General features: G+C 34.0%; 1 protein-coding gene across 17 annotated transcripts in view; it reads right to left on the bottom strand.

Annotated features, from left to right (window-relative positions):
• Positions 1–19,923, bottom strand: part of CEP44 (centrosomal protein 44) — a 72,250-nt gene that overhangs the window by 28,795 nt on the left and 23,532 nt on the right. For 4 of the 17 annotated variants that reach the window (XM_058436891.1, XM_058436888.1, XM_058436889.1 and 1 more), the window contains 4 exons: positions 19,002–19,208; positions 18,189–18,264; positions 13,011–13,135; positions 8,566–10,428 (listed from right to left, as the gene is read on the bottom strand). In XM_058436891.1, coding sequence (XP_058292874.1) covers positions 10,219–10,428; positions 13,011–13,135; positions 18,189–18,264; positions 19,002–19,208 — 618 coding nt within the window. In that variant the 3' untranslated portion in view covers positions 8,566–10,218. Of the gene's footprint in view, positions 1–8,565; positions 11,967–12,733; positions 12,772–13,010; positions 13,136–16,633; positions 16,769–18,188; positions 18,265–19,001; positions 19,209–19,923 lie in introns of those variants that run through there. The other 13 variants (XR_009212953.1, XR_004247333.2, XM_032148928.2 and 10 more) reach the window with 11 other exon arrangements.

Raw genomic sequence — 19,923 nt, 5'->3', positions numbered from 1 at the left:
CAAATTCAGAACATATTCTGAATAAAAACACTAAAAATATTGTATTTTCTTATACAATCATTTTAATAGGAAGTATGAAAGTTTAAACTATAATAAGTATTCCTATCTAAAATATTTTGGTTTACATATTCTTTTTGACCTAAGGGTAGAGGATGTTATTTGCAACTCATCCAAACTCATCTTTAAAAATTTAACAAGACAGTTCAGTAGTCTATTTTTACCATGAATCTATCTTGAGAAAGAATGATGATAGCCTGAAGGTTAACATATATTCATTAATTTTTTAAAACTAAATTAGAGAACAACATAATCCAAACAGTCTTATCCTTTCTCTAAACCTAAAAAAAAAAGTTATGAAGTACCTTTTGAACTTTTCCCCTTTGGTTTCTCAAAGCATAACATTTTTAGTTCCCATGAGTAAAGTACATTCTTAAAGCTATAAAGTGTGAGAACATTATCCTGGAAGCAAGATAATGCTAAAGTACCAAATATATTTCAACACTGACAACTTTATAACTTTTATAACTTTGAAGGCATATCAAAACAATTTAAAAACATGTTTCCTTAACATTTACAATGTAAAACCAACTAAAACTGTACTAAGAGGGAAAGGGCTAACAACTTTTCTAAAAATTCTTATAATTAACTCTTATTAAAATGTGTGTGTGTGTGTGTGTGTGTGTGTGTGTGTGTGTGTGTGTGTGTGTGTCTGTTTGAGCAAGGGCTTTCTCATGATATTTTCCTATTCATCCTGAATCACCTTCCTAATAAAATGGAAAAGTATAGGGCCAGCCTGGTGGCTCGTACCTGTAATCTCAACACTTTCAGAGGATGAGGCAGGAAGACTGCTTGAGGCCAGGAGTCTGAGACTAGCCTGGGCAACATAGTGAGATCCCAACTCTGAAAAAATACCAATAAAAAAAAATCCAGGTGCAGTGGCACACATCTGTAGTTCTGGCTACTCACGTGGCTGCTGTGGGAGGATTGCTTGAGCCAAGGAGTTCTAGGTTGCAATGAGCTATGATTGTGCCACTGTACTCCTGCCTGGGTGACAGAAAGAGACTCTGTCTTAAAAGAAAAAAAAAAGGAAAATATAAAAAATCATATTTTTTGAGAAATTCTTTGCCATGAGGGAAAAAAATGAAAGAAATAAGTTTGAGTTGCTCCTAAAAATTACAGACAATTTTCTGGATACACCATAAGACTAATCAATGCCTCATGCAACTGAAAAGTCCATAGGTAGGCCTGGCTTTGACCGAAGCTTCCTCCAGCATTTCAAACACTGTCTTATAATTGTACTGTTGGAGATATTGGCTTCCTCCTGGATTTCTATGAGGCAGCTTTTCATTCAAGTACAAATCACTGTATCAATTCCAGTCTCTTCTGATAGTTACTATGGAAATAAAAAATTTCGTAGAAAAACTAGCAAAAGTTCCTTATCTATATTGAGTTATCTTCTGGACCACTGCCAACATTCTAGGTAATCATCATCTACTCAAAACAGAAATACCCTCTTCCTTTCTTTCCCTTATCTAACCAGTCAGCCCTTTGGGATTGGAATGGCCGCATGGCCACAGCTTAGCTGTTTTCTCCTTTTCCTACTTCTTGGTGGAATTGTTGGGTTCTGGATTGTCTATGGTTCCCCCTTGGTCATCAGATTAATGAGCCAATTGATCCCCTTTCATGCTTAAGCCAGTTTAAGTTAAGCTTTCTGACACCTATTTGGGACAACTTCTGGGAAAAGGCTATCTTTTAGCTAGTAGTTGAAGTATTTAATTTTAATATCAAATTTATTTTTTCTCTTATGGTTCGTGCATTTTATGTTTTTTAAAAACTATTTTCCCACCCAAAGTTATAAAGATAAATCTCCTTTCCCAGTGTTTCTCCAACTTTAATATTCATATAATCACCTGAAAAGTTTTTAAAATGCAGATTTAGCTTGTAGGTGGTATTGATATTACTGTTTACAGTCCTCACTTTCATTTCTGTTTTCACATTTATGTCTTTAATCTACCTGAAAATGATTGTGAATGGTGTGAAACAAGACTAAATTCATCACACACACACCCCGTCCATATAAATAGCCAGGTATTCCTAGAACTCTTTACTGAATAATCTATCCATTCCCCACTACAGTCAGTAATGCAGTATTTGTCATACATCATATTCTGTAGCGTCTGTTTGGGGCCTCTGTACTCTTCAATTAGCCTATTTGTCTGCTCTACACTACAACAATTGCTATAAAAATTTTAATTATTGTTATGATTGCTACAATGAGGAAATAATTTTAAATATAAGACAAATCCCCCACCCTGTTTTTCTTCCTCAAAGCTGTCTTAGCTACCTTTTGTATTTTTCTCTTCTTTAATATGTATAATCTTAGACTCTGGGGGAAAAAAAACTGTCAAGACTCTGAGATTACTTGAATTAAAATTATAATCTGGGTGAGAATTAATCTGTATTGAGTCTTCCTAACATGAAGATGGTATGTCTATCCATTTATTTAGGTTTTCTTTAATATTTTGTTTTTAACTTATATAAGTTTCATAATTTTCTACATAAAGTTCATGCACATATTTTATTACATTTGTTTTTAGGTACCATTTATTATCTGTTCTCTCTCTCTCTATATATATACACACACACACACATACACACATACTACTTATATATATATGTAGATATATATATATATACACATATGTAAATCTCCACTTATGGCTCCTACCTAGAAGTAAAATTGGTTTGGATATATTGATCTCATATCTAAAAATGTGCCAAATTCTATTAATTCTAAAAAACTGTCTGTAGTTTATTTTGGTTTTTCTATATAGCTCTTCTAATTGCTGAAAATCAGTGGTAATGAGAAATCTCAAATGTAGCAAAGCAGACAAAGTAAAAAAAGACAGATTCCATAAAGAAAGAAAGATAAAAATAACAGTAGATTTATCAGAAACAATGCAAATCAAAAGACCACGGAGGGCCATCTTTAAATTACTGAAAAGAATGAAAAACAACAAACAAAAAAACCAAAAATCCCTATTCACCTGAAATTGTATCCTTCATTTGAAAATGAAAGTGAAATAAAGACTTTTCCAGAATTCATCACCAGCAACTAGTATTACAAGAAAAGTTAAAGGAAACCCTTCAGGCAGAAGGAAAATTATATCAAGAAGAAATGTGGATCTACATGAAAGAATAAATAGCACTGGAAATGGTAAATAGGTTGGCACATATAAAAGACTTTTTAAAAATTATTTAAACCTTTTAAAAAGATAATGGATTGCTTACAGCAAAAGTGATGATAATGTTTTGCAGTTTATAACATATGTAGAAGTCAATGTTTGACAAAAAAAAAAGGCTTGGCGGGCACAGAGAGAATGAAAAGTATATTATCGTAAGGCTCTTATGTTATACTTAAAATGAGTAGTATAATATTTGAAGGTAGCCTATACTTAGTTAAATATATATACTGAAAAATGAGTAGTATAATATGTGACAGCTTATAGTAAGTTAAATATATATACAGCAAATCTTGGAGCAAACACACAGACACACACACACACACACACACACACACACAGAGTATACTTCATAAGCCAAGAAAAAAAATAAAAAACATTAAAAAATACCCAGTGAAAAATAATTCAGGAAAAGAGGCAAAAAAGCAGCTAAGAACAAATGATAAAAACAGAAAACAAATATAAGAAGGTGGTAGATTTGAACCCAACCATATCCTTAATCAAGTTAGATGTAAATAATCTAAACATTCCAGAAATTTTTAGATTCGATAAAAGAGCAAGACCAAATTACATTATCTTCAAGAAACCCACTTTAAATACACAGACTCAGATACATTAAAAGTAAAACGATGGGAAATAAATACTGTAGTAACACTTCCTAAAAGAAATCTGGAATGGCTATGTCAGACAACATAGATATCAGGAGAGAATATTACCAGAGACAAAGAGGGCCAACTCATAATAAGAAATAAGTCTCTTTATCATGAAGAAATAGCAGTCCTAAATGTTTATGCATTTAATAACAGGTTTAAAAATACATGGTAGAACTGAAAGGAAAAATAAAAGTTTTTTAGTCTTCATCTACAATTCTAGTTGGAGACTTCAACACCTCTCTTTTTCTTTTTTATTTTTAGAGACAGGGTCTTGCTCTGTCACCTAGGCTGGAGTGCAGTGACATAGTCATAGCTCACTGAAGCCACAACCTCCTCGGCTCAAGTTATCGTCCCACTTCAGCCTCTCAAGTAGCTAGGACCACAGGTGCATAGCACTACGCTTGGCTAATTTAAAAAAAAATTTGTAGAGACAGGGTCTGGCTATGTTGACCAGGCTGGTCTTGAACTTCTGGCCTCAAATGATTCTCCTTCCTCAGCCTCCCAAAGTGCTGGAATTACAGGCATGAGTCACTCTACATGGCTACACCCCTCTCTCAGTAATGAATAAATTTATAAATGGATGTTATAAAAATTTAAAACTTCTGCTCCTTAAAAACACTGTTAATGAAATGAATGAGAAACCACAGAGTGGGGGAAAATCTTTGCAAAACTGTTCAACAGAGGCCCTTTACAACCCAATAGGAAGACAAACAATCTAAATACAATAGCGAATATCTTTGAATAGACTCTTCACCAAAGAAGATATACTAATGGCAAATAAATACTTTATGCTCAACATTTTAGACGAATATAAGCTAAAACTACCATGAGAGACCATTACACACTGTTTTAATCACTCCCTATTCACCATATTGGTGAGGGAGGAATTCCCACCTAGGATTATGGGAAGGCCGAACACAAAACCCAGCACAAGGCAGATGAAACTCATAACAGCTTATTAGTCATATGTACTCACAGCTTGTAGGGGAGGACACTGCCTGCTCTATGGGGGTTGAATTTGGGAACAGAGAAGAGCTGAGAGATGTGGGAGGCAGACTTTGTAGTAAGAAGAGGGTGAGACGTCTTCTGGTTCCCACAGGAATATGTGATTTGTTTCTTGGAACAATTTCACAGCTGGCATGGAACTGAAACCCTGCTACTCAGGGGTAAGTGTCTGGTCCCTCTGCTAAGGAGTGCTTGTTTGGCTAGGGTACCTTATCCATGGAAGGAGAGTGAGGAGGGGATCCTCTGGCTAGGCCATTTGAAACCACCTCAGTTTACCAGATGTCAAGACAGTACATAACATTGTGCCTTAACTTTTGGTTTACACCACACATGTCCACTAGAAGACTGACAAAATCAAGTGTTGGTAAGGATGCAGAGCAACTGAAACTGTCATACATTGCTCGTGGGAAAAGCAAATGGGCCAGCCAGTTTGGAAAAGAGTTTGGCAGTTTTTCATAAACTTAAACATAACTTTACTATTTGACTCAGCCATCCCACTCCTAGGCATTTACCCAAAAGAAGTAAAAACATGTGTCCAGAGACACATGTTCCAGTGTTCATAGCAGCTTTATTTATAAAATGTAATACCTCCAAACTGGACATATCACAATGTTCATCAACGGATGAAATTGTGGTATGTTAGCAAACTGAAATATTCATTGGCCATATAAAGGAATGAACTACTACATATAACAACATGGATGAATCTCAGAAGCATTATGCTACATGGAAGAAGCCAGACACAAAAGACTAAATATGGTATGATGATATTAATATAAAACTCTAGCAACAGCAACATTAAAATGATGGAATGCAAATCAGTGGTTGCTGAAGGACAAAGTGAAACCCAGGGCTAACCTAATTAGGCCTATCAAACTTAACTTGCCTTGTTTGTAGTCGCTTGCTTCTAGTTGATTTTAAAACCTACATAGCGAAATCATGCAACTAAGCAATATGTAACTAAACTTCCACCAGTTTCCTTACAGGTAACATCTCTGATATACAGGTCACCATAGTAAGGGTTGCTTGTTTTTCAGGAAATTAGGATCAGCTCTTGTCCAGTTCAAGCTGACTGACTCCACTGACCCTCCAATGGCCTGTATGAATGCCCAATGAGTGCCCTTTTGACATCAGAAGGCCAAAAACTCCACCCTCAGATTGTGCCAATGACCATTTTGTGAACATGCATCCTATGAAAAACCATGAAGCTTAACTGCACTTGCACAGATCAGCAATTACCTCACTTTTCCTTACCACCAATCACCTTCTTCCATGCATTGGACTGCCTTGCTCCTTTATCCCACAAATATCCCTAATGCCTATATCCAGTGCCTAGCACTAGTAGACACTTCAATAAACTTTTATTCTAAATGTATTTATTAATCTATCAACGAGGTATTCATCTTTGGCTGACTCTTTTCTAGAATTGATGATTACATCTTCCTTCTGTCAATACATTTCCCATAGAAAAGAATATAGTATGATTGACCAGGCCCTAGCTTAACCTTGATAAAACCTTGCTTATCTGGAAACCTTCATTATAATGTATTTGATATTCATTTAGTCAACAACTAATTATTAGTACCATTTAGTCTGTAATGAATAAATAAATGGTAGGCACTAGGTGAAACAAACAGAAAAAAGACTGAAAGCTGGAAGACTAATGAGGATTAAAGTCATACAAATAAATAATAGCTATAAAGTGGGTATAAAAATCAAAAGTATAAAAAGGGCACTAAAGCAGCGAAGAGACAGAAGTAGATAATTTGGCCTCTACAGTTGAGAAAAGCTTTCCAAGAAAGGTATTGGGTCTTTGAGGATAAGCAGAAACTTGCCAGATGAAAGGAAAAGTCATTCTAGACAAAAGAAATCGTGTTTGAAAGCACACTTTTAAGAGAGTTCTGTGTATTTATATTTTCTATAGAATTGTAGAGGGCACTGGAAACAAAGACTTCAAAGAAAAAGGCCTTTGCTGTCCAGCATAAAAAGCTGGGCTCTACTATTAGTAATAGGAGAAACACAAAGATACATTTTTAGCAGCAACATGGCATAATCAATTAAAAAAAATACACTTTCGTATTGGTGTGGATACACTCAAGGAGGCAAGATCAGTGAACAGTGCAAGCAAAGAATGAGAAACCTTGAATACAGTGGTAATGGGAACGTATGAAATAAAATATAAAGGATTGTACAGTATAAATAGCAGGGCTTAGGCAGGGGATGGACTAGTAGTAGTAGTAGTAATCTTTGAGTGACAGTCTATGTACTGTTTTTGATAGTGAAGTGTGGCAGAATATGCCACCACAAAATACGCCACTTTGGCATAAGATTATTTTGAGCTAAAGGCACTTGAAAATCAGCAGATGCAAAAGAGACACTGCCCTCCCGGCATCAGGAAAAAAGAAGTATCACTGAAGGGAGAAAACTTCCATGTGAAAGATGCCCTCCTTGTACAAGGAGAGAAGAAACATTCTTGCTACCAGAGATGAGTGGAGATGGAGAAAAACATGTACAAACAGTCCCTGTTAAAATAACTTACCTTCCTTCAGCCTCTTCATACATTTTAGTTACCTTTCCACAATTGCTACTCTTTGTTCAACCTACTATACAAGCATTTAGGTTTTGCCACTTCTTTGGATGTTCATTTTCCTATGGGGGCTCCCATGTACATGGGAAAATCCATTTGTCTCCTGCTAATTTATCTTATGTCAATTCAATTCTCAGGCCTAGCCAGAGACCCTAAGATGGTAAAGTTTTGCCTCCCATACAATAGCAAAGGGCACGCAAACAAAACGTCCTCCACCTTACGAGGACTTATAGAAGGTAACGCTTTCTCATCAAAGAGGGGAATGGGAAAAATGAAAAAAAAAAAAAAAAAAGTGAGCCAGTCATGGGTCTAAAAATGATCAATCTTTACTATAATTCAAATTAATAGAGTTTTACAATTGTAATTACAAATAACTATTCCATAGCTTATTTTAAAACCTTTTTTCATAAATATCCTAACAGAGATATAGTTTTCGAAAAGCTCAGAAGTTTCAGAGACAAGATAACCAACACAGAAATACTGTTGATGGGGAGCCTGGAAAGGAGATCTACCTGGGGCAAACATTACTGGGAAACTGCAAAAGTAAATCTATAGGGACGGCCAAGAGACATAAGAAACACGTACAGAATTCTGTTGCATTGTCACAAGTGCCTCTCAGGGTTTAACAACAAATGAAGAGCTACATCTCATGATTTAATAAGTTGATTTGCACTCCAAGTACATAATAACTTAAGTGAACTGAAGGACTGAAACGAATTAGGAACTATTCCAAAATATTCAGCCTTCTCATCACTCTAATTCCCTGACTGTTCAACTTTCCTGTGATTTTCTACTTTTCTTCTTACCACCCATCCCTCTAACATAAAATTAAAATAATTCCTACATTTGGGATACTTACCGAATAAGTCCTATGTTTAATATTTTACATTTAAATGATTAAAAAGCAAAATCAAATTAAATTTTTACTAGTGATTTAGTGGACTTCACTGAGAAAAAAAAAACCAAACCATATATATATATATATATATATGTATACATATATATATACACTCCTAATTCCCATAAGTATTAGGAATAAACATGTCATAATAAAATATGAATTTTTAAAAATTTCCTCTTCAAAAATAAATTGGCATGTTCTGAATGTGCTACTGCTGTCAGTGCTGTACTGACTTTCCAGTTTTCTTCTCTGAGTGGGATAAGAAACCTGCGATTTTCACTAGGAACATTAAAACTCAGACACAACAATTAAAGCTTTAATTCTGTAGTTTAATGTTTCACACTACCTCTACTTCACCTTCTTTATGTCCTTCAGTTTCAAAGAAAGGAGACAAACCTGGGGACTGTTAAAAAGTAAAAATCAAAGCTACAGTGTTATTTGAGCTCAAAAAGTGTTGTAGTTTATAAAATTGGGAAGGTTATATTAATTTTTATGTTTCCCAAAGTGTGTATCAATTACATAAAGTTATGAGTAATGAATGGCATGAAACAAAGTCCCAATGTTTTCAAGTTTTATTTTTAAAATATATTACAATATCACATTAAAAACAGTAGAGGAAAACAAGCAAACATGATAGAATTACTTTTTTCCAACTCAATAGTACTTAGCTTTACCTAGAATTTTCATATAGTTGATGCTAACTTCTTCTGAACCCTTTCTGACTAGTATTTTACCTTATGTATTCTTTACAATATTTCCATATAATCTTTACCTAGACCTATTCAGAGCATAACATAGACAGGGCAGCACAAGCAACTGACACCTTTGTTGTAGTACAATGTTTTTTCATCCAGTTTATGAGAGAATGAAAAGAATGAAAGTGAAAATTTTACTTAAGGTTAATTATGTAGCTCCAAGTAATCTCTTCAGAACTCCCCTGCTTCCCCTTCTCAAGTTTATCAACAGTGGCTAGTTTATGACTAGAAACCACTTACCAAATTGCCTAAACAAGAAAACTTTTTAAAATAACAATTTGCTGATCTGTCCAATAACGCCAATAAAGCTGAATTTGCTTTATTTTTCCAAAAATTATGTTGTCTAGATAAAGACTCTTTGTAAGTGTAAATGGATGATATATTGAGTTGATTTTTAGTCCCTATTAGAGTTGTTAGACAAGTTATTAAAGTTTAAGAAAATTTGGATTCTAAATTTCCACCTGGTAACATATATGAAATATTTTATATTTTCAATATATACTTATGTTTTGCACACTGTATATAAACTAGGAGATTAGAAATGTTTTAAGTCCTTTCACTGTGTGTATATCTGCACTATATAAAGAAAAAAAGAAAGGGCAGAAAGAGACTTAACTTTTTTTCTATCTTCCATGAGAAAACTTCAAAAATGTTTCTTTTTAAAATTGAATTTTTCAAAAGGGAAAAAGTATTATCCTGTTTGATGGGAAATCACTTGTTTTAATAAAAGGTAAAATACTGGCATGTTAACCACAAGGTGGTGCTATAATTCCGTGCTGGTACTGATATTTTAGGAGTTAATCGATACAGTAGTTTTTTCCCTTATAACCTCCTAACCTCTTAATTTTTATAAATGTACCTCTCTCACAATTGAAAAAAATTAAAGCTAACATGCTTCATTAATTCTGGAACTATTTACTGAAACTCTGTTAAATTCAAAATTGTATGTTTCTGTAGGCTATCATTTTAAAGTTCTGATGACCAAATATTTATTAGAATACTAAAAATGTGGCCAAGCACGGTGACTCACCCATGTAATCTTAGCACTTTGGGAGGTCCAGGTGGGCGGGTAGCTTTAGCTCACGAGTTCGAGAACAGACTGGGCAACACGGTGAAACCCTGTCTCTACAAAAATACAAAAATTAGCCAGGCATGACAGTACAAGGCCTATAGTCCCGCTACTCAGGAGGCTGAGGCACGAGAATCTGCTTGAACTCAGAAGGCAGAAGGTGCAGTGAGCCGAGATCACACCAGTGCACTCCAGCCTGGGCAACACAGTGAGACCCTGTTTCAAAAAGAAAAAAAAAAAAAAGGAATTCTAAAAATGTTTTCTTAAAAGTGATTTCTTACGCTGTTTCAAATTCACAAACACAAAAAAAATTTAAGTAATTTCTACTCATATAACAATATTTTATATTTGACAGTGTAATATAGAATTATACATATATACCATAAATAGATGAAGAAATAAAATACAATCAGATGGTCCATATAATAATAATAAAAAAATACTCTTTTTCCTTCAAAATAATGAAGTCAATTTTCTTGAGGATTTTCCGGATTACTGCTACACTTTTATCTACAAGTTTAAAAAAAGATAATTCATATAGTAATATTAAAAATAAATTTAATTTTTCCACTGATTTAACTTCAGCTAAGACTTTTCTCTCCAAAAAATGTGTAACTTTTCATCATTAAACAAAACAAAACACAACACCTCACTGTGTATCTTTTAACGTTGGCTAGAATGGCTACATTCTCTTTCTGTTATACTGGTCTTAAAAAGTGTAACACTGCCAGGCATGGTGGCTCACACCTGTAATCCCAGCACTTTGGGAGGCCAAGGCGGGCAGATCACCTGAGGTCAGGAGTTCGAGACCAGCCTGACCAACATGGAGAAACCCCGTCTCTAATAAAAATACAAAATTAGCTGGGCATGGTGGTGCACGCCTGTAATCCCAGCTACTCAGGAGGCTAGGGCACAAGAATCGCTTGAACCCGGTAGGCAGAGGTTGCGGTGAGCCAAGATGGTGCTTTTGCACTCCAGCCTGGGCAACAAGAGCGAAACTCCATCCCCCCACCCCCCAAAAAAAATTATACAACAGAGCATACTAAAATGTTTAACACATTTCTCACGGTGAACCTTGAGACCATAGTCCTCTTGGTCTAAACTTGAGGACCATAGTCCTCCAGCCTGTTTCCCAGTACAAAAGGAGAATCTTAACCTTAATTTCTCAGTGTTAATTGGAAAGGTATTGATGTTTTTGACCAAGCATGAAATAGCTGTCTTTTTGTTTTATTTAATTTTCAGTGAGCATTTTTAACTGTTCATTATAACTTATTCATCAGTACAAATGCCAAGATGGTATATATGAGAGCCTCCTGGGTATAATACACAAGTCCCATTTGGAATGTTTCCAACAGGATGTAAACCATAGTCCTCAAGCCTGTGCTTTAAAAAACATGACTTAGCACACTGCCAACAAATGTCAACACAGAAATACAGTGCTGTAATGACTTCACTCTGTAAGAGAAATATACTGGAACACGAGTTTTTCCCAAAAAAAAAAAAAAAAAAAGGTGACACAAGGTAAAGCAGTATAATCACTGCTCAAAAATATTAAAAGATTTATTCAATAATGAATACAAAAATTCATATACCAAATAGAATCCAAATTGTCAAAAATTGCAGTATATTAAAACTGTATAAAGAATTCTTAAAATATACAATATGTATAGTAACCAAAGTCCTAGAAAAGTTCATGTAGAAAATCCTACAAGTAGTGATTTGGACATTTCAGTAACTCTGCAGTTTCTTCAAACCTGAAATATAATAAATAATATATTAAGTAAATCAATAATTCATAATAAAGCACAGCATTTTAGTTGTTGAAATTATGCTTTTTAGCCTAAAATAAATTTGAATATTTTTCTTATCTATAAGTACAGTTACTATGAATAAACTTAAGTATGGCCAGAGGGAAGACAAAGAGGAGTCAATTATGAGTCTTGCATTCTTGGAGTGTAAGTTAAGTACTTTTTTTTGCATTTCAAAATAATATTATAATTTTCTATAGTAGTAGGCTGCATACTCATATGCAATTTCATTTTATATTTCCTTTGAACTGCTCTTTAGAAAAATCACATCATTTGTACTAGACAAAAACATCATTTTTAGTATCTTATCAATAACTTGCCGAAAAACACCAGTGATATTTTCACAACACTGAAAATGTCTCCAAACCATCCATCTATATATATTATTTAATATTTTGATAAATCAGTTATCAAAAATAGATAATACTCTTGATTAGTTACCAACCAAAAATATCTTTGTACTCTATCTGCAGTTAATTCCATTAACAATTCCAACAAGTTTTAAATTGCTTGTTGGAAACTAAAACAGTGACTCATCTTACGAACACATAACTGTAGGTGGATTTATTATCCAATGGAGTCCTGAAGGAAATTCCACACCTGACTGAGAGACCTTTAAGGTTTAAAACACACATGCACGTTCTATATATACTGTAATCCAATACAATTCCCTATAGAGAAATGAATTTCTGTTGCCCCTTTCTGTTACTTACATTTTTTTCATCCTTTCCATTTTCTGGATTGTTGTTTCCTTTAATTTAAAAAGCAACAAATTTAGATGATTTATCAAAGTAAACCATCATCAAAGATGGACCGAGAATGTACAAAACACAGTTTGAAACATTGCATTAAGTACTGTTTACGTATGAAAGAATTTTGAGAGACTAAGATTCGGTTTTGCTATTTTTCTTGCCAGCAATATTTACAACTAAAACTAATGCTTGCTTGTTTTCCTAATTTAGAAATGAAATAATCTAAGCATTTTCTTACCTCTGAAATCTCATTCAAACCACAGTAATTAACGGTAGAGGCTCTGGGAGTTGAATCTGATGATGCTGTACTATAGCCAGAGGACAGAGGAATACTTGCTGGCCTCTCTACTTTGCTTTTTCTGTCTGTGTAGAAATTAAGTATTAGATTACCTTTTCCTTTCACAGAAGAGTCAAATATCTAAAAGCATTATTTATAGATGGAAGAAAAACATACTATTTTAATTAAAAATGGCTATCGGTATAGATCAAAGAGTTTTTAGTACTCTTTTAAGGTAACAGCTTTCATATGGAGATCTAGATGTTAAAAATTGCCCAATAAAAATTACAAAAGGCAGTATTATTATTATGATAGCAATCAGTTTGAATAAACAGGTAAGTTAATAATTTATTTTAAAATATAACCTATTGAATCAATCATGCATATTCTTTTCTTAAAATGGTGATATTTACATAAAATAATTAGTATCCATGAATTTGTCATGATGCTTTTATTCAGCAACATTTAAGCATTTCACAAATTTTTTTACTACTGTTCTGTGGCAAGTGACAACTATTACTATAACCGACCATATATATCTTTTAAAAATCAAGAAAAATTCTAACTTGATTTGACATATATGAAAATAAGTAATGCAAAAATTTAAGATCCACAGATTTTCTAAAAAACTGAAAAACCTAACATTTCAAATATCCTGATAATATTAATTTGACAAAATGATGGCATCTCCCCTACAAAAATATCAATTAGAAAAGATTACGGATAATGTAATAAATCCTACAAACCCCGTGTTTTAGTCAGAATACATTTGGCTGCAAAAGCAATGCAAAAAAAAAAATTAGACAACCATTTAAACTGGTTCACATAAAGAGAGCTTTATTGTAAGCCTACAGAGACAACCTTAATTGGGGAACAAACTATTACCACTGAGAACTGAAACAACTAGAAGACTAATTTTCATCTCTCATAGAGCCACAGTCTCTTTTGCCTACTTCTGCCACTTGCTCCATTCCTCCACTCTTCTCTGTAGAATGGCTTTCTCTGCTGACTCATCAGCATAAACTTCCATCACATGGCCAGCCCAGCCCAGGCTCAATATCATTTGACTAACTAACTCGTGGTGTCCTAATTCCAAATTCTAAGAGAGAGAATGTAATTTGACTCATCACACTTTGAATTGGTATTCTCTGGGTCAGGTGTCTACTCTTAATCCAATTAGCTAAGCCTGGAGGTCAAGATTACAGGGTATAATTCTGAAGCCTACCTAAACCCAGATCTTTTAGTAGGAGGTATGGACAAGAGGTTATTTTAAGAAATAATTTGAAATTAGGCAGGAACTATATCTACTATGCACTAAATCTTGGATTTTTTTCTGTGGGTACAGATAGTTGTCCTGAACATTTCTTACGTCTTTCCAAAAAGAGGAGGGGGCCCTAGGCAAAGGAAACAGGTCCAGAAGACAGATAAAGGGTGAAGGAATGGCTCTCTTTGTCTTCCACTTTGGGGTCCAGACTTTGCGGTGTCTAACCTTATTCAAGAGTGTGCCTCATGGTGGCAGAAAGCTGGTATTTGGCAGGCTGGCAGGCTATTCATAGTTATTCCTACAGAGGATTCCAGAGGTTACAGAGTGGACCATTACAGAACACCAGCTATATTGAATAGCCAGATCAGTTAAGTGCATATTAATTTCTATAATTTTTCTTATTGCTATCCTGAACCTTTAGTAAAGCCTTACTTGTTTAAACATTGTTTCTCAGCTGTGCTATGGGGATTGAGAAAAGAATTGGTAACTGAATTCAGGTTGGAAAGGAATGGGGAAAGGCAACGGCCACTGACACAAGGACCCTGACACCAGTTGTTATGTACTTCAGTAGTGACTTGCTAAGAAGTCTCTGTAAAGAAAGGGACTCTTCTACTTCTAAGGCTATGGGGGTATGGGACATGAAATCTTCTACCCAACTCTTACCACAACAGTTAATCTTTCACTGCCATCTTTGGAGGCTTATCACCTTATTCCACTAAGGGAATCAGTAGGGTCCTTTACCATTTAATAATTTGTAAGCCAATACTTCTAAATCAAGGACCAATGTATGTATCCAACTGATTTCTAGATATTCTGTCTTAAAGATTTCATACATAATTTATTATATTCAAAAGTGAACTTATTTCTCCCAAACCTTCTCCTCTTCCTGAATTTTTTATTTTATTAAAGAGTAACAATCACCTACCCAATCACATGAGCCAAACACAAGTAGTCAGTCTTAACTTCCTTACTCTCCTTCACCCTTTTTGTATCTATCAGGAATCAAGGAGTATCAATTTTAACATCTAAACTTCTCCCAAATAAATCATCTGCTCTTTATCCTCACTATCATTGCCTTAGTAGAGACCCTCATTATTATTCTGAAATAATGACTACTAAAATTCTCTTCAAATTATCCTTGCCTATCTTACTTTCCTAACAAATCACTATTCTGCTTTGATGATAACCTTTGTGAAACACAAACCTGAGAATATTAGCCTTGCTGAACATCTTTCTACGACTCTGGGATAAACTCCATGACTTGATCTTTCTACTCTTCTGCTACAGCTTCCTTCAGGTGCTCACATGTACTCTTCCTTCTAGTCACACAGGAAAAAACCACACTCTTCTGTGGTGCCACACCTTTTTTTTTTTTTCCTCTGAGGGAAAAAAGGCACAAAAAGCGAAACAAACAAGCAAACAAAAAAGGAGCACTAACATTTGGTGCCCTGTCTGGCAATTAACACCTAAACTACTGCACTCTCTAGTGAATAGAAATAATTTCATAACAAATAACATCACATGAGGTCACTTCATTAGCATAATGAAACAACATGCCCAAAACCACTATTCATGTCTGAACACAGACAAAACAAGGGCACCACGTAACCACATAAATGAGCAGATATAGCCCCCCTTGCCTAACATGAGTACTTATTTTATGCTAAAAATTTCATTCTTACCATCAATCATCAAATTGCTCCTGCTGCCTGACAGCACCCATAGCCCTTGCTTCCTCAAACCCTCTCCAAAATTATCCAACACAAGTCCAATCCTTAAAAGCCTCTGCTAATTCACTCTTACCAAGACATTAAGGTGCCTTACAATTCCCCATGGAACACTGTATTCCTGATAAAGGCAAAACAAATCTGGAACCTCACAAAACTATTCCTGATTTAATATGATCCTAAACCCAGAGTAGTAAATTATTGCTCTCTGCATCCAAATGAAATCAAACCCTATTTCCAAGTAGCATGTATAAGGTATAATGTGTAAGTCTTTATAAACTTGAGTCTTTTAATTAATCTAGATCAGATCATAAACTCTATGAGACCAGGTATTCACCCTAATCATAATCTATAATCCATTTCAGACAGTGGCCTGTTAATTACTTTCAGTCTGGGCACAGTTGTTGAAATTTAGCTATGTGAACCCGGACATGGTAACTCACACCTGTAATCCCAGTACTTTGAGAAGCAGAGATGGGAGGACTGCTGGAGCCTAGGAGTTCAAGACCAGCCTAAGCAACATAGCAAGACCTTGTTTTACTAAAAACAATACATAAATAAATAAAAAATTATCCAGGTGTGGTGGCACGCACCTGTAGTCCCAGCTACTCTGGAGGCTGAGGCAGGAGGATCACTTTAAGCCAAGGTGTTAACATCTAGGAGACTGCAGTGAGCTATGATTGCACCACTGTACTCCAGCCTGAGCAACAGAGTAAGACCACCCTTATCTCAAAAAAAAAAAAAAAAAAAAAAAATTAGCCATGTGTTTTCTATATAGGTGAAAGGTATATTCTATAATCATGTCATTAAAAAAATAACAAGCCTGAGCACGCAAAATCAAACTTGCAAATCACAAGCATTCAATATTCTTTCAGTGAATAAATATTTAAACTCTACTATATGCAAATACTGGTGATAAAAGCACCGATATACTTTCTGTGTGCTAGACAGGCAGACCATAAGATAAGTTTTGCTCTCAAGGATCTTATACTCAAGCATTAACATTTGTTGAATAGATATATGAATGGATAAATAAAACAGGCAACATTTTACCAAATCTGAAATCTGCAGCCTATAATAAATTTAGTTGCCTTAAATAGCATCTCAAATAATTATATTTAATAAGCTAATCACTGAAATTGTTCTTTGTGCAATGATACTGATATGTGCTCCAAATATGCAGTGGTTAAGAAAAAACTTCAGATCAGTTGCCTGGATTCAAATTTGATACTGTGTGACCTTTGTTGTAGTTACTTAATTTTGCTGTACTTCAGTTTCCTCAACTGTAAAATATAAAAATAATACTTATCTTGCATGGTTACTTCAAGAATTAAATGAGTTAATATAGTAGTTAGAATAGTGCCAGGCACACTGTTAGTGCTAGAATACATATTGTTATTTTATTGTTACACATATAGTAGAGCTGAAAGATTTTATAATATTAACAATCCACGGATATTAAAAATTTAACTTAATGATGAATTCTCAATTGGACAAAACATCTCTTCTATAGATATGATTTAATCATAGATATGGCACAAAATTTAGATCTGTCTTTTAAAAATATATAACAATAAAAAAAAACAAAGCTGTCACTGAAAAACAGAAATCTTATCCTTGCTGCTCAGTCACACTGAGCAAAATATCAGTAGCCTAGTAAAGTGACCAGGAAAAGACCTGTCCTAATATCAGATCTTTCCCATTTTATCATTATCAGTGAACTATTCACATGGAAGAAGTTTGCAATACTTTATAGATACTGACAAATGTGTTTTCTTCTCTTACATATTATTATTTACATAGGAGAAAGCTACTACCTACCTAAGCTTAAATTTAAAAACTTGGAGGCCAATTTTAATATTCTAGAGCATTTGATTATTCTAGAATATTAAAACAGTAAAATATCTCTAAAAATTTTCAATTTTGTACACTGAAATTTATTCACCCACTATGTTATGTGAAATAAGTGGGCTGGCTTGTTAAGCAATTCTTGGCTTTAGTAGTCTGTAGGCTCATTATTTTCTTTGTTCTAGGAGCTTTGCAATTTCTAAACAATAAAGCTTAAGAATATTAAAATTACCAAATACCTATAACAATCATTTTTCTGAAAACTCATCATACCAATTATCATAGTATTTACAAACTTACGAGGATTCAGAAGGTCCATGTCTCTACAAGAAACGTAGTCTTCACTAACTTCATTAAACTCTATAAATTCATCATTCTGGAATAACACAGTTCAATATTTAGAATGAAATAAGAAAAACCCTCTCATTTTATATTCTTAATACTGAGCATAAAATATAAAGGTAGCATGATAAATGTTTAAATATTTTTATTTTTTTATTACAGCAATACATATACTGTATATTCCTACATATAAGAAATGTTTTAAATATAGAAGCAGATAGCAAGCTACTTGAATCTATCAACTTCCCCTTCTAGGAAGCAAAGACAGACCAGAAATCGAAATCCTGAGTAAAAGAAATAAATTTCTCAGATTTGATAAGGCAATGGTAAATTTGGTAAGTATTCTATGAAATTCACAATATGATTGAAGTAAATGAGTGAAAAAAAAGATAGGAAGAGTTCTCAATATCTTCTGTATCTTTTCTACCCTATGAAAATAGGTCATTTTTACTATTAAAAGATATAAAATAGTTTTAAGCTTTTCATTATATCTATCATATTCTTACCTCATTTTAAGTTCTTCAAGTATTATTAACATCTGTAAAAGCTCAACTGACAAGATTTTCAGATGATCTTATTCAATGAAGAGAGAAACAACAGCCACAACAACATACAGGCTATATTTAAACAGGACATTTCATTCTAACTAGACATTTTCTCATTATTCAAATATTCTCATATTTAGCATTTCCAAAAAAATACACATATAACAATCAAAGAAATACTTTGTTATATCTGAGATATTTTATAAATGTTAAAAGAGGAAAATACCTTTTTAGACAAAAGCATTTCTGTTTCAAGAAGAGTGACACGACTAAGAAGATTAGTCCAGGTGTTTTCATCTACCATCACTTTTCCTTTCATTTTTTGTTCCAAACAGTCTAACCTTTTCTCTATCAAAGTCAGTTTCTTAAGCTTTTCTTGGCATTCAGCAAGCATAGTCTGTAGTGCAGTAATCTCAGGATTAACATTTACATCCTAAAAAGGTTAGAGAGATTAAAAATAAAATTAAACAAACTGAAATTTCTTTAAAATTAATGTATTCTCACTTCTACAGTGTTATCTCAATAGTTAGGAGAGACAGTCCTGCTTGAGAGTTAAGAGAGCTATCTCTGGATGCAGACTACTTGGCCACTTAAACTAGTTCTGAGATTTATGATCTTGATGCCTCCATTTCCTCATTAAAAAAAAAAAGAGATAAGAGCAGCATCTATTTCATATGATTCTTCTGATAATGAGTTAATTTGCATGATTCTCTTAATACCAGCTAGTAAAATAAAACTATTATTAACTAGCTTCTTGAAACAACACCTAGCACAAAGCTAAGAGGAAATGACCAAAAACAACATTTAGTGCATTGAGATTGTTTGGTTTGCCATGTAACAGGAAGTAGGTCCAATGGCTATCTGGTAGTTTTTGTAAGTGCCAACTGTATATTGATATACTGAGATATACAGAAGTCACAAGACATAGAAACATAGAAAAAGAATTTTTAGTAGAAACAGTAGAGATCACACATATTGGGGTCTATGGCAATTAAGAGTAATAGAAATGGTTTTTTAAGAGAGACAGAAAATAACAGCAAGGACCCAGAAAGGAAAATGCATAGGCAATAAAGTGCCAGTCTTTTCCATTCACCAATAAAGAAAACAGGTGGTAGAGAACCTCCACTATGCAAAGTAGCATATCTCTA

The sequence above is a fragment of the Hylobates moloch genome, unplaced genomic scaffold (assembly GCF_009828535.3).
Source record: "Hylobates moloch isolate HMO894 unplaced genomic scaffold, HMol_V3 SCAFFOLD_3, whole genome shotgun sequence".
NCBI classification, from domain to species: Eukaryota; Metazoa; Chordata; class Mammalia; order Primates; family Hylobatidae; genus Hylobates; species Hylobates moloch.
This window is presented reverse-complemented; position numbering and strand designations above follow the sequence as displayed.